Source organism: Manacus candei, unplaced genomic scaffold (genome assembly GCF_025592945.1).
Source record: "Manacus candei isolate 608988 ecotype Guabito, Panama unplaced genomic scaffold, ASM2559294v1 h1tg000049l, whole genome shotgun sequence".
In the NCBI taxonomy this organism is placed as follows: Eukaryota; Metazoa; Chordata; class Aves; order Passeriformes; family Pipridae; genus Manacus; species Manacus candei.
This window is the reverse complement of record NW_026138097.1, coordinates 32,685,632-32,699,981: the sequence shown is the minus strand read 5'-3', so window position 1 is coordinate 32,699,981 and position 14,350 is coordinate 32,685,632. Positions and strand designations below refer to the sequence as shown.

The window sequence follows — 14,350 nt, the reverse complement described above, 5'->3', positions numbered from 1 at the left end:
CTGTAAAGTGGTGTTTTAAGGGACTGGAGTTGCTTGTGTTTTTTAAAAACATGCTGGGTTTAGTATATCCACTTAAAAAGATACCTGTATTGGATGCGTACTGAAGCTTGTGGCTATTTCATGGATGTCATTGGGTTTATACCAATGTTGAAGTATCTCCCAATAATTTCATGTTTCGAAGATTTTTAGCTGTATTTCTATAATTTGAGAATCTGGTGAAAAGTGGAATATTAAGTGGAAAATAGTTGGCATGTGTGGTTATGAGCTGAGGTTTGCATTTTGGACATACACTTACTTGCTTTGCTGATCACATTTGTTTAGAAAATTCTGGAGAAACATACAAAGTGTATATACATAATAACTATGAAGTCTGCATCATAAAGTCCTTTCAGTCGCTGTACATATTTTTCCACTTCTGAAATCGTTCCCATTCTGATTCTTGGTCCTCAACAGAAAGGTTTGCAGCAAGTGTATTTTCACTGCATTGAGTTGAGAGTGACTTATTATTCAGTGACAGCTCTGAATCAAAGAAGATGTGTTTCTTTTCTTTTTAACAAGTTACTCAGCTGTGATTCACGAGGTCCACAGGATGCATGCTTGCTGGTTATTTCAGTGAGTTCAGTGTCCAGACTGATAGGTGATGACACAAATGATCTACATGTGTGTCTTCCAAACAGTGATTGGTTTTCCAAACATTTGGGTCTTCCCATTAGTATTAGGCAGCATTCTGCCTGCTCCCAGCTTCTGAGTTCTTGAGACATGGCTACCCTCTTCTGCCAAGAAAGCTTATTTTTTGCTACTTCTGTTGGGATGCTGCTTTCTTTAAAAAATATCAATTTGTTTTAAACACGCTGTCACTTAAACAGAAGAGGTGATACAAACATACAGTGTAAATCCCGTTAGCTTGTCTTCCCTTTTCTGCATGTACTGCTGCAGTGGAAAAAAATGCTGCATCCGTTTCTCTTGATATTATGACTTCTTCAGATTGACATGAGTGTATTTGAGTAGCAGTAATAGACAAAGAGTTTTTTAAGCATGAAGAGTAGTCTGACTCTTCATGAGTGAGAAAATCTGAAGAGTGAAACAGGAAACAGGAGAATTTATTTGGAGGAAATACATCGAATTTTAAGTCACCAAAGGTGATTTAAAAACTTCAATTCTCAAAGCATTGAAGAATCCTATCTGTCCTAAAATGTTGAAAACATGTAAGTGATTTGACAATCTCTGAGTTGCTTGATTATTATATATACATTGTTGAATTCATAGGTTTGTATTCCACTGTTTTATATGTGCCATGGTACTTTATTCATTCTTGGAGAACTCAGATTAAAGTTGTGATCTCAGACTTGCAGAATACTGAGGGAGGTAGTATTAGTAGGTACTGATAATAGCAGCTACAGCTGGTCTTCCTGCTTCTGATTCTTCACAGTTGCAAGAATTTATAGACATGTTTATGTTTAGCTTAAATAATGTATTCCCAACCCATGTTTTCTAATCTACTAATGATCTGAGTAAAAAGTTTATATACCTAAACTTCAAAATAAAATATTTGACAGTTCATAAGAAAAGTAATCGGCTTACTCTGGATTTTTGCTGTATTCGTTCAGTATCCATCTGATTTCCAAATGGAAAATGAGTTTTGGATATTGCTTCACTTTTTTTATATATACTATACACAAGAAGTATAGCAAAAACTAAAAAAGGTTTTTGGAAGCTTTCTCTAGTTGGGCACCCTCTTTGTCCTCACTGTAGTGCACAGGGCCAGAGTTAATACCACATGTGTTCCCTACTGAGAAATTCACAGTGAATCTAAAGCCCTTGGTATGTTTCAGAAAACTTTTTTCCTGGAGGCTTCCATTTTTGTAGTTTCTTTCCTTGGGTGGTTGTTCTTTCACCTTTTCTACTGGAAACAAGGTTGGATACCAGAGGAGTTGTGGAGTGAACATAAATCAGTTGGAGCTGGAAACCAAGGTTGTACTCTTAGCTGTAGAGACACTTTTTATCGCATGAGCTTGCCTAAGTGAAGACAAGAAGTAATCAGATAGACTTCTAGGAAGGGAAATTGTAGTTAAGGTACAAGGAAAAAAATTTAATGATAAGGATAGTTAAGAAGAAAAATAGCATAATTGCAGATGGCGTGGACCTGTGTCATAGGAAAATTTCAGTAACCTCTGCAGTGACAGATTAGTCATACTGCTTGAGTGCTGGGAGATAAAGTCGATGACTTTGTAAAGGAGGTGACCTCCTTGCCCCTGGCACTGCTAGGATTTCTGATCGACAAACTTTGTACTAAAATAGGAGGAATGTGGTCAGCCACACTGAGAGAGAACTGGCAGCGACACAGGAGACAGAACGTTCTCAGACATTTCTGATTCTGGCTGTGTAAGTTCTGGTGTCTACCAAATGTACTCTGACCACAAGATCTGGAACTGCTATCTAGATGCTATAATAGATTAATACAAGAATAAGGTAGCACTGTAGTTGTACGGACTTCAAAGTATAACTCAAAACTTTTACAGTAAAAACTTGAAAACCTACTTGCCAGACACATAAAGTCAACACAAAACTGCCTGTGTAAGTTACTGTTGAGGAAATGGAATAGTTGCTTATCTTTTACTAATGTGATGTGTAACCAGATAATTTCCTTCGAATACCAGAATGGAATGAGATAATAAAGCAACATAAAGTAAATTGCATAAAAATGTATATATATATATATATATATATATGTATTTTATTTTTTTTTTTAGTTTAGAGCAGGAAAAGGTTAACATTTTTTTTCCTTCTGACGGCAGACATTCAGCACAAGTACTTCAGGGAGTACAAAAAACAAACTATATTCAGTGTGACTGGTTAGAAAGGAAAATCTGAGTAGTCACAAACTTTTGTTTTATTTTGTTGGGGTTTTTTAACTATATCTCCCAGCAATCTCATGACTGCAGTATTACACTTTAGTTTCGAAGCAGGAGCTTGAATTAATTCAGTTTCAGTATTGTCAAATCTAATGCTAGTATAAGTAATATCAGTATCACATTAAGGAAAGCAGCCTCTGAGTTCAGTTGGTGCAGTAGGTCTGACATAACCTATCTGATGTTTTAAATGGCCAGAGTTTGCATTAATGGAGTTTAAATGTCCAAGAGACATAAATATTCTTGCTCCCACTGAGTAGATAGATTTGTTTGCCTGCTCTAATTCTTACCTTTCATATTTACCCATGGTACACTTGCAAAAAAATTATATCCTTTATGATAGTTTTATTTTTTGTCTCTGTTTTGGAAAAAATAAACACCTTACTTTTTGCTGATACATCTGGTACTTTGAGTGCTTAAAAACAGCTCAATTGATTACTTTTGATTTAAAAACTTCTGAGAAGGAAATTGCATAACAAGACTGGGAGTTCAAATATGTGAGTTTTGGCAAAGAGCTGCGGAAGAAAGGCCTGGCTGTAGGAACCTCACAAGAAAAGAACTTGACATTTTGAAAAATTTTTATTGACCGGTGTGAACAGGGAACGGGAAGTCAAATCACTCTCACAGGCAATCTGCAGTCTCTTCCTTGCTGACCTTTAAATACCACTTAGTGTCATCAGAAAATCAAGGAAATGCTAACAACAGGGCTTTATATTTGAGAGATATCTTTTGAAAACAAACATAAGCTGACTTCCATTTCTGTGCACGTCTGTTTTTGTAAAATGGAATTCTCACAGCAGTACGGTCATATTTTAATAGATTAATCTTACATTTATTAATATGACATTAAAATTTTCAGAAGTATCAGAAAGATATCGGAACTTCTGTTTATTCTTGAAAAGGGAGTAGTTTGAAAAAGATGTTTTATAATTTCATTCTAGGTGATGACCTTGGAACACAGAATGGCCTCTGCTTTAGGCACTTAATCTGTCATGTGTTCAGCAGGCTATGGACTTTGGTAGTCTTGTAAAAAGCTGACTGCTCGGTGTCTTTTGAAAATGGGACTGGTATACCTACCTCACCAGCTTACTCTGAGCCTTGATACTTCTGTGTTTTTAACAGTCCTTCTTTACCCTTCAAAAAAGTCTTTGAAACCTAAATTTCAATTAGAAGAGCTAGTAGAAAAAAATCCTAGAATTAAACTGTGCTTAACCCCAAAGAAAACATCTTGTACATTAGAACAAAAAAGAACATTCCTTAGATTTCAGAAATTTAATGAGGGGAAAAAAACTAGCTGGCAAGTTTAGCATGAAACAGTGATAAAACCTGAGGACACCATAAGTAGGTACTGCAGCTGTTTCTTGCCTCTTTTTGATATCTACTTCATGGAATCGAAATGGACTCTGGTCCATGGTTATGTTTCAGTACATATTCCAGACCCTTGCTGAACTGGAGTCTAACCTGACTGCTGACCTATGCTGGTGTATGTAGTTTTGTACTGGGTTTGCTTTGACTTAATTCAGGAAAAATAAAAAACAGAACTGTTTCTTTTTCTTGCTAGTTTGCGTTAGTTAATTACTATCTAAAATGCTAGCTAAATACTCTAATACTAGTGGTCTACCAAAGACTGTGATTGTACAAATTGGGCGACATTTTAAAAGCTTTTTATATAATTAATTTCCATTAATTTCCTTTTCATGAATTTATTTATCTTTTCCTTTTCCTCTTTTTTTGTTTGTTTGGTTTTGTTACCAAACACACAGATTTGATGAACTTGTTTGGATTCTGAGTAGAACACATGCTAACCTGTTTGTCAAATGAAACGGAGGATAAGGGCTGACTTTTTTAGCCAGCAACATTGGCTGCAATTCTTGAGGTTGGCTTTCCTCACTTACACTGCTGTAATTTGAGTAATTCAATTGGTTTTCTGATAAGAAATTAGAAAAACAAGAAATGAGAGATGGTTGGAGTATTTGGCATGTACATATCAAGTCCCTGAAATTTTCCTTGATTAATATTGCATGCTCTTAATAGTTGCCTTGCTAAACTACCTGAAAACCAAACTTCCAAAATCCCATGATTTGGAAAGAAACTGCACTGCATCTAGCACAACATAAAATATAAAATCTAGGTTAGGTATTGTCTATCTAGATTAGTTTAACAACAAAAGATGAGCCATGCCAAAACCACTTGTGTCAGTGTTTTGTGTCTAAGGTTTTTTTTTTCTCTTAAAGCTGGTGAAAAGGACTACACACATGGGAGAGCTTGAAGGTCTGCCTTCAGTTAGACAAAGCTCTTATTGCTGAATGAGAGGGCTTCCAAAACTATTTTGAAATTATTGTCATTCCATTCCCCTGGAAGCCATGGTGGATTTTTATTTTAGGGGAAGTGTCTTTACATGAACATTCTTGAAATGTTTAGCAAGGGAATAATGGGCTTGATGTAAAGACTGCACTTGGAAAAGAAAGCATAGATGAATTTCCAAAGTGGTTTTTTTCTTTCATTAAAGTCTTTTTATTTTAAACTATTTATAGTGTCATGTAAGTATTAAATTTTTTTTCCCCTGTATCTTCTCTTAGGAAATCCAAGCTTAAAAAAACCCCAGCCAGCTTTAAAATGCTTGGTTGTTCATCACTGTATTCCTTTACAATGATCTGTTGCCTGGAAAAGGATTCTAGTAGCTCTTCAACCACAAGACCTTGAGATAGAATTGAGTAGGATATTAATTTTACCAGCACCCTGTATTTGTAGTGGTACTAGGGAAGTCTTAGGGAGTTTTTATTACTTGTATGCATCTTTATCTCTTACCAAAAATTCCTTAACCTTTTTTATCCAGCAAGGAAAAGCAAAGAATTAATACAGTCACTGAAGCATACCTGTAGAATGCACTTTGAAATTCTTTTGTTCAGTTGTTTTATAAATGTGTGGAAAGAGGAGACTACTTCATCTTTCACCCTGTGAATGCTGTCATTTCTGTAGGAGTAAACAAATTTTATTTGATAAAACCAGATACAATATGCACTGAGAATGACTTAAAACTTGTGATTTACAGATGAGATCATTATTTTTTCCACTGCCCAAGATATAGGGCCAAGAAAAGACTGTATTTCTTTATAACATTAAAGTTTTAAACCCCACCTTCCACTTTGAGCTTTTTTCTTCATTTGCTAGAACGGAAAAGATGCTATTGATGCCATTCAGTTCAGAGAAATTGGTGATGAAAAAGTATTGTGGCCAGTACTGCTTTAATCCTTCAGTAAAACTCTAGTCAGGTAACATGCTCTGTTTGTGCTAAACATACTATTCCAAGATGAAAGGTACTGTGCAGTGTGCAACATAAAATTTAACAAAAGTGTCCTAAGTCAGTGATGGTTATTACATGGTAAGTAAATGCAAGACAAGACACAAATCAATTTGCATTTCAGTTGCTTTCACAGGAATCTACATGGAACTTTACCAGGCAGTCAGGAGCCTGTATTAGATACGTCTTTATTCCTTGCTCTATTTTTTTAGCTCTTTATGCTTCAACAGTCCTAAAATTGTGGTTTTGAGCTTGCTGCCTCTAAGCAAGCTCAAATTGAATTTGAATTTTACCTAAGCTTGCACTTCGTATTTGTAGAAAGGAATTATCATGCTATGTCACAAATTAAATTCACTGCAAGTTGCACTCCTAGAGATATCCAGATATCCACCACAATGATGAGGGAGGTATATAATTGAGGCAAAACATTTTCCATCACTTTCCAGATTGGAGAGGTTCAAAGAACTACTTTTTAAATAATTATTGTTTATTTATTATTCAAAAATTACAGCATTTGTGGTAGCCATTATTTCCTGCCAGTACATATTCTGTGGGTTTAGACAAAATTCCACCAGGAGGCTTTATGTCCTTGGTGGGTGAGTTTTGCAAGTGTGGTAGCATGTTCTGTTATGATAAGAACAGCTATATCAACCATTCTCATCAGTCTGTTTCCAGAACAGCTATTCTACTCCAGGTCATGATGAAGTGGTATCAGTGGTGATTCCATGGAAGATATTTCTGGGAAGAAGTTACAGTCTCATAACTTATTAAACAGTAAAATCTTCAATTTAATATGAAAGGTTTTCTTAATTAAGAACAGAAAAAGGTGACTCAGATTTTGAGGGAAAAGTTTTTGCATGATTTTTATTAGCAGAGTTAAAAACAATTGTATTGAATTTTAAGAGTCAAAGCTAAAATCAAAATACACATTTTCAAGAAATCATATGTACTAGTCTTTCATATTTGTAGATTTAGTACTATATGACTGCATATATTTTTGTTTGTGCATTAATATAATAATGCATTGAGACCTTGATCTGAAATCAATTAAACTTTTTTCATTGATTTTATTAAGTTTTCAATGAGAACTAAAGTAATTTTTAACATTAAGGAATTATTTAAAAAGTTTTCTGCTTCTTCTTTCATCTGGGCCTCTTAAAATCCAGAGTAGTGGCTGTCAGTAGGATTTCTTTTCACCAAGTTAAATCGTTGTTTTTAGTATATTGTAAGTGATTATGCTTGATTCTGCATGTAAATTGGAAATAGTTCACTGGTAGCAGAATATCTCTTGTGTAAATCTGCAGTGAAGACTAAGGTAAATCAGACAGATTGTTAATAAAATAGACAAGCCTGGGATACTGACAGCATTTTATTAATACAACGTTCTCATTTAAGAGTAAATCTTGCTTCCAGAAATGTGTAATACTTGTAATTTAAATGCACCTGCAAATGTATTTGTATAACTGTAATTATGTCTCTTGATGAAGTTTATATTTTAAATAGCAAGCAGCAGTAGTGTTCCCATCAATACTACTGTTAAACCACAGTAGGTGCTTATCATGCCTCCTGTATTATTAATACTGCCTGTAAGCTTTGTTCCACTTGACCTTTAGAAGTTCCAAAAGTTACAGTTTGCAATTCAGCAGGTTTGGCAGAGGTACATACATGATTATTCATATAATTGTTTAAACGGTAACCAGATGTGTCTTGTTTTTCTTCTTTCTTTCCCATTGTTTTTAAAGAGTGATGTTAATCCAAGATGTTAATCCATTTACAGGGTTTTTCCACAGCACCAAATTCCCCTTCGGTGAATTCTCGTTCCAGTAGCCTGGGTCCATCACTGTCCCTTGGTAACATCTCGGGAATGACAGCAAACCCAGAAGTGAAAAAGCGCAGAGCACCTCCTCCACCAGTTGTGACACCAGTGTTGCCAAACGTGGAGGTGAGAGGTCAAGAAAAGACAGTGGCACAGGTAACAGTGACACCACTGAATGGGCTTCTTTGTCTGATGTGCTGGGTACCATCATGAGATCTAAAGCCATTCACAGATACTTTGGCTAGCCACTAACTACAGCTGACCAAAATTTGATCTTACAAAATAAAATTATCAAAAATCTTGGAGTTTTGTACGTATTTACTGAGCATTATTGAGACTGCCCCAAGCTTTTTCCCACATCAAGAATCCTTCTGAATCAGAAACGTTTTGTGAGGCATTAACTAAAAGAAAGAGGGTGAAGAAAAAGTAAGGCAGAAAAGCTGGAAACTGTATAAGGTGACTAAGTATCCTTATTGACAAGGGCATTCCTGGAGAACGGGTGACAGTTCTACTGAGTGACAAAAACCTTCAGCATACTACTTTGTCCAGATACTTGTCAGGCTGTCGCCTTGTGTCCCTGTGCCGGTGCTGTCATGGGATACCAGAGTATCTGCTCTGTTTTCTGAGTTGCGCTGTGTGACCTTTTAAAGCAGTGCTCTGGTTTTGCTTTTATAAAAGGTCACTGTTCTGCAGTACAGTTACTGAGAATGAAACAAAAATGGGGGGAAACCTTTCTGAGGACCTAAGTCTTTGAAAAGAATAAGAGCGAAGGGAAAATGAAATTGCTCTTGCTTTTATAGTGACACTCAGGTATGTATGTTACTAAACATGTGCAAGCACATTAAGTCTGATTCCACCAGCAACAAATGTAAACTGTAAAAATCAGTGTGTAAAGGTATATATGGATGCCAAATAAGAATGCAAGGAACCAATACCATCAAAGCTGTGTAATGTGGACTTTCTCTTACCTGCTTAGGGCTTGTCACCTCTGTGGAGGACTAATCTTTGGAAAGCAAACTATCTTAGTGCAAAATGGAGGTCAGGAAGGAATCTTTTAGTTCACTATAGAGGAGGAAGAGTCTAGTGCTCAGTGTCACTGCCTGCAACTTTTTTATTTATCTACATTAAGACATATGTTAAATGCCTGCTCCAGTGAAGTATTGTGTAAGAAAACTTGATGCACACTTCTTAGTGAAGGACTGTGGATTTTTATTTTCACATTCTTATGATATCTAAGTGTGATTGCTGGAACAGAACAGTGTTTCATCTTTCAAAACTGGAATAGGTGCCTTTGAAATAGAACTCATTTACAGACACAGCTGAAGAGAAATAACAATGTTCTTGCAACATTTGGTGCACTTTTTTCCTCAAAATTTCATTTTGAAATTCCTACTGTGAATATTTTATGAGGTTTCTTGCATCCATCAGAGTCAAACATTTAAAGTGTTTGAGATAAATAGATCTTTTTGTACAAAAATACTATGGCATTATAACTCCTAAATTTGTACAAGTATGATAATCACAGACTACATTATTCTGCCATTCTCTTTAGCTGATCTCTCTGAAGTGTGACATTGAGATTTTAAATTATGACGCACAATAATGCTGAAAATGTAACCCCTCTTTAAACATGTTAACATTTCTATTTTCAACATTGTTGCAAATAGGTTAAACTACTGGTTTTCTGAAGCCATTGGAAGAAAAGTATGTGTTTTATTTATCACAAGTAGCATACAGTACAGCGTCAACTTCAAATTCTCTTAGTCTGAAGGAAAAGCTATTTTGAAGAAGGGAAACAATGAAAGTTGTGTCAGAGGATTTTCCATGATGAAGTTCATTTTGAGCAAAAGAAATGTCCTGTGTAGCTGACAAAGCCAACAAAAAGCACAGTAGATTATGAGTACAGGTGCTAGAGTGTGTTTGGCTGCATTTGTTGGGTAAAGGACGTCTTTCTGAAAACGATGGCATAGGTCAAAATATTAGAGAATTATAGTGTGTTTCTGAAGTTCCCAGACTGAAAGTTGCTTACAGGATGCCATGTAGTTTTAACAATGCATGGAGTACAACTGAAATAAAGCACAGGTTTCATGAAGCAATCGAAAACTGAGGAAAAGATTAATTGTTCAATATTATGGGGCAAGGTAGCAACAGAGATGTTGTTTATAAGAAAACCCAAACAGTTCCATTTTATCTACGTGCAAACTAGCCAGTTTGCTGTGAAAATAGAGTAAAAAATCTCAGGGTGTAAGTTTATTTCTTCAGTTTATGGGAATTAGCACTGATTTTTTTTTCAGGGAAGGACGTCAATTCCTTATTAATGGACTTCCTTCCATAAAAAGATAAGATGTTTGTTTAGAAAACTTTATTTCTGTGCAACTGTTACTAACAGGAAGATCCTGCAAAAGGGGAACATGTTTGTTTCCAGTGAAGCTAGCACATTAATAGAAAAAGAAAAGATGGTATTCTGAACTTTCAGAAGGTTTTTTTCTTTTTTAGCTCTCGAGTTTCATAACATTGTGTAGGAAATCAAATACTGCAGCTGTTTACTAATACCTGTAGTTTGACTTTCCAAACCAATAAGCCCATTATTTTTAACACATTGTTATGTTCCAGGCCATTCAAGCACAGATGATGTTTTGGAATGTATATCTCATCTCCCTGCCTAGTGGTTACAATCAGAAATTCCCATGTGTATGAAGACAAGGGTGTTTTAATTCATGCTGTACATTTAGATTCTCTCCACTCACTTTTCTGGATGAGTGACTTACTGCAATATAATTTTACCGTATTGCAGCTTTTGTTCCTGTGGGGCTTAAAATAATTTATCTCCTTGTGGATAAGACCTCTGCATTAACTTACTTTTTATTGCAGCAACATTAGTTTTCCGTGTCTATTTGAAGGTAGTATTCCCTCTGTAACTGTTTTAAATCTCCTCTAGAAAGTATTCGTGTCTATCCAGAGTGTGCTGAACGTGCACTAAATAGTTTGCAAAAGAATTCAGAGTCAAAGAAGAGTCTACAGATTTCTTCCCTGGAGACTTCCCCCTGTTTTTTTTAAAACATTTTCCAAGTGACACTATTTAGAATAATGAGAAGTCACCTGAAAAAAATATTCTTCAAAAGACCCAGGGTATGTAACAATTTCAATATGTAATCCAGGAGGTTTGATGCTTAAGAAGCAAGGAGGTCCCCTCCTTTCTTAAGTTGCAACATGGAGCAAAGAGTAGATCAGAACACTGTAGGCATGAGCTAAAACTGAACACCCTTTTCAGACAGTCTCTGTTGTCTGTCACAGCGCTCTAGATGATGTGCTAGAAGAGTTGGGGCCACCTTAGGGTAGGGCATAGTGTAAACTGATTCCCCTACCTCCCACCAAAAAGCATGCACCATATAGACAAAATGTAAGAGAAGACATGTATGAGTATGACATTGTAGGTAGAGTACAGAGAGGAAAGCCACACATGAAATCTGACAAGATTACACATTAGAGACTTATTCAGTCACCTTTCTTTAAAAGAAACAGAAGTTTGTTTTTCTTGGAAAAAACTACGCTTTTGGAAGAACCTGGAAGAACTGTCAAATTGAGTATTAGAGTCTCTTGAAAGTCAAAGTATTATGTGCTGCAAATCAGTTTATGGGAATAATTACTTTTTCATTTTTTTTAATATGTTTGGGGAAATACAGAGGTTGGAGCGAGGGGAATGATAAAGACAGCCCTAGGGACTTTTTCAAGAACCTTTTCTATGAAAAGGAGTGATTTATTCAGAAAAAGATCATGAGGCTTTTTGGAGACAACATAGAGGTAGATGAGGGCTCTTCAGTGCCTTCATGAGTTAACTAGCTCTGATGTCAGCTTCAAAAGTCAGAAGTGCAACTTGTAGACTGTGATAAATGAACTGTATGCTATTTCAGCCGCTGTGATTTTCAGAACAGAAGCGCTGTCTCACATTACGTAGATGTAACAAACAGAGGTATCTGGGATTTGTTACTAGCCAGTCAAATTCCTGTACTAATAGAAGAAAAGGACAATATATCAGATACAATATTCTAACATTTGTTTCACAGACTTTAATCTTAGTTGTTCTGTGGCAAGACAGTGGGCTTATATATTATGTATATTATATATTATGTATTGTTTTTAGTGCAGGTGAAGAACTGGACTCACACTTTTAGAAGATTGCATTATAAACCAACACAATTTTCAGGTTTATTTCCATGTTTATATAGTTTCCTGTATGTTGCTATAGACAAACTAATGTACATAACATACTGTGGATTTTGCCCTGCTTCTTATGTTCCTCTCTCCTCTCCATTTAGATCTCAAGCTTGGGTTGCTGGGGATGGTTATTGACTCTGAATTTAGAGCAGGATACTTGCACCCAGTTTTTTACCAAGGCTAATGTTTTTTCACCACTTGTAACTTATTCATTGAAGAGCCTTACTCACATAAATAAAAAGGAATATTGCAACCAAAGAGAGCTTACTCAGATCATTGCTGGCAGTTTTCTTTCTCGTTGTCCGCCGTTAAAATAAACCAATTTTATGCCTAAATGGCAAATTTACCTTTAAGAGAATCATTTTAATGTGAACAAATGTAAATGAGAATTTCCTATTTTTCTTGGAGAAAATAAGATACACTAAAAATTTGCCAAATTTCTTGCTTACATAGAAGATATTTTCAGTAATTGGTATGGTTTTGCCATCTTGATGATTTCCTATACTGACCACCACATAGGGTGACTTTTTTCTTTTCTTTTTCTTTCTTTTTCAAGTGTTTCTGTACTCCTGTTGGACATAGCAGCCTCCTGCAATGTGTGTTCTCTGGTTCTACTGCATATTGCACTTGAAAGAGTTATGATTCTGCTGGCAATCGTTGATAGGAGTGCTGCAGAGCTATCAGGACCCTGGGTTAGGTGTCTTGCCTTTGGTAGGGTTGCCTTTTTCACAGCAGAATTTGTGTCTATTCACTGTCATTTTATACATAAACCAATATAAATAGAATGTAACAGGGACTGAAAGCTTATGTCCCTCTTGTTTGACTGAGCATATTAACAAGTGTGTCAAAAGAAGGAAAAATACTCTAGTCAAATGTCCTTCTGGAAGCCATTGAATTTGTGCCCATCTGCAGGCAACCCTGAAATACTTTAAATGATATTGCAAGTGAGCACAGCATGTAGTGAAAACATACCTGGAATTCATTCTGCTGGCAAAAACCATAGAATAATGTTCAAGTAGTAAAAGTAAAGGACAGGTGGTGAAGGAAATACATTTATTAATAATTTTATGTTGAAATAATAATTAACATGCTAAATTTGTTCAAAGAATTATTAAACCATAGACTCATCCAAATTTTCAGAATCAGTCTCCGAATTTGCAGATCTCAAATTTCCCATGTCTGTGTGTGTATGCTACAGGCATGGACTTGGAAACCACTTGGAACTGTGACTCATTATCTTCTTCAGAAGTAAGAAGTATTTTAAAGCGGTGGCCAGAATTTTTAGAAATGGTTAGCTAAGCTGTCCATAATTAGGAAGCTGAGTTTGGAGCTTGATGTTTTGTGAACTTTTAAGATGTCAGAAGCTACGTTTGGTTGCTCAGCAACTCAATAGCTGGCCACTGTGATTTTAATATCATATTATTTTTCACTGTGCCACCTTCTGTTGCAAAAGGAGTTTAAATTGAGATTGTTAGTATAAAAATTTGAGCAAAGCAAACATTTCTTCCACTAATGTCCCCCCAGCACAGCAGGGGTTTTTGCAGTTATCTTTTATGCATGTTTGCACTAAGTGATAACCGCTCTTCCTCCTTACTTCTTTTAATTGAAGGCCACAGATTTGTGGTTAGCTGGCTGCAAGGATAATGTTGATCGGTATGAAATCATATTTTTCTGCTGTTCTCCTGAGGTTTTCAAAATTAATTATTTTACTGCAAATTAAACCCTAAAGTGATGAATACAGATCCTGTAGGAACAGCGTAGAGTGAGTTTTTGGTATGTACATCTGTGTCAGTAAGGATGTCATCAATAGAGCTCTCTGTCTGTGTGCCTTGTGAGTCCTGAATCTGCTTTGTCCAGAGTATTTCAAATAAATCTGGTATGTCAAATAATAACACTCCTACAGTAGTCTTTCCTTCTGAGAAACAGCCAAGTGGTTAGGAAAAAAGAACCTGATGACAGCCTTTTTTCTCACATATTTTCTTGGACTATGAAAATGGTCATTTTATGGAAGAGGCATGATACCAGCAGGAACTGCAATTGTATGGAAGTTGAGGGGCGGAAGAATAACAGCTGAATGAGAACATCTACCACAGCTTCTTACAGAACTGA

General features: G+C 35.9%; 1 protein-coding gene across 13 annotated transcripts in view; it reads left to right on the top strand.

Annotated features, from left to right (window-relative positions):
- COBL (cordon-bleu WH2 repeat protein) overlaps positions 1-14,350 on the top strand; it is a 199,713-nt gene that overhangs the window by 119,981 nt on the left and 65,382 nt on the right. For 10 of the 13 annotated variants that reach the window (XM_051798962.1, XM_051798956.1, XM_051798957.1 and 7 more), the window contains one exon: positions 7,988-8,182. The exons of 2 other annotated variants lie outside the window; for them this stretch is intronic. In XM_051798962.1, the coding sequence (XP_051654922.1) occupies positions 7,988-8,182 (195 nt within the window). The remainder of the gene's footprint in view (positions 1-7,987; positions 8,183-14,350) is intronic. One more of the 13 variants, XM_051798959.1, reaches the window with a different exon arrangement.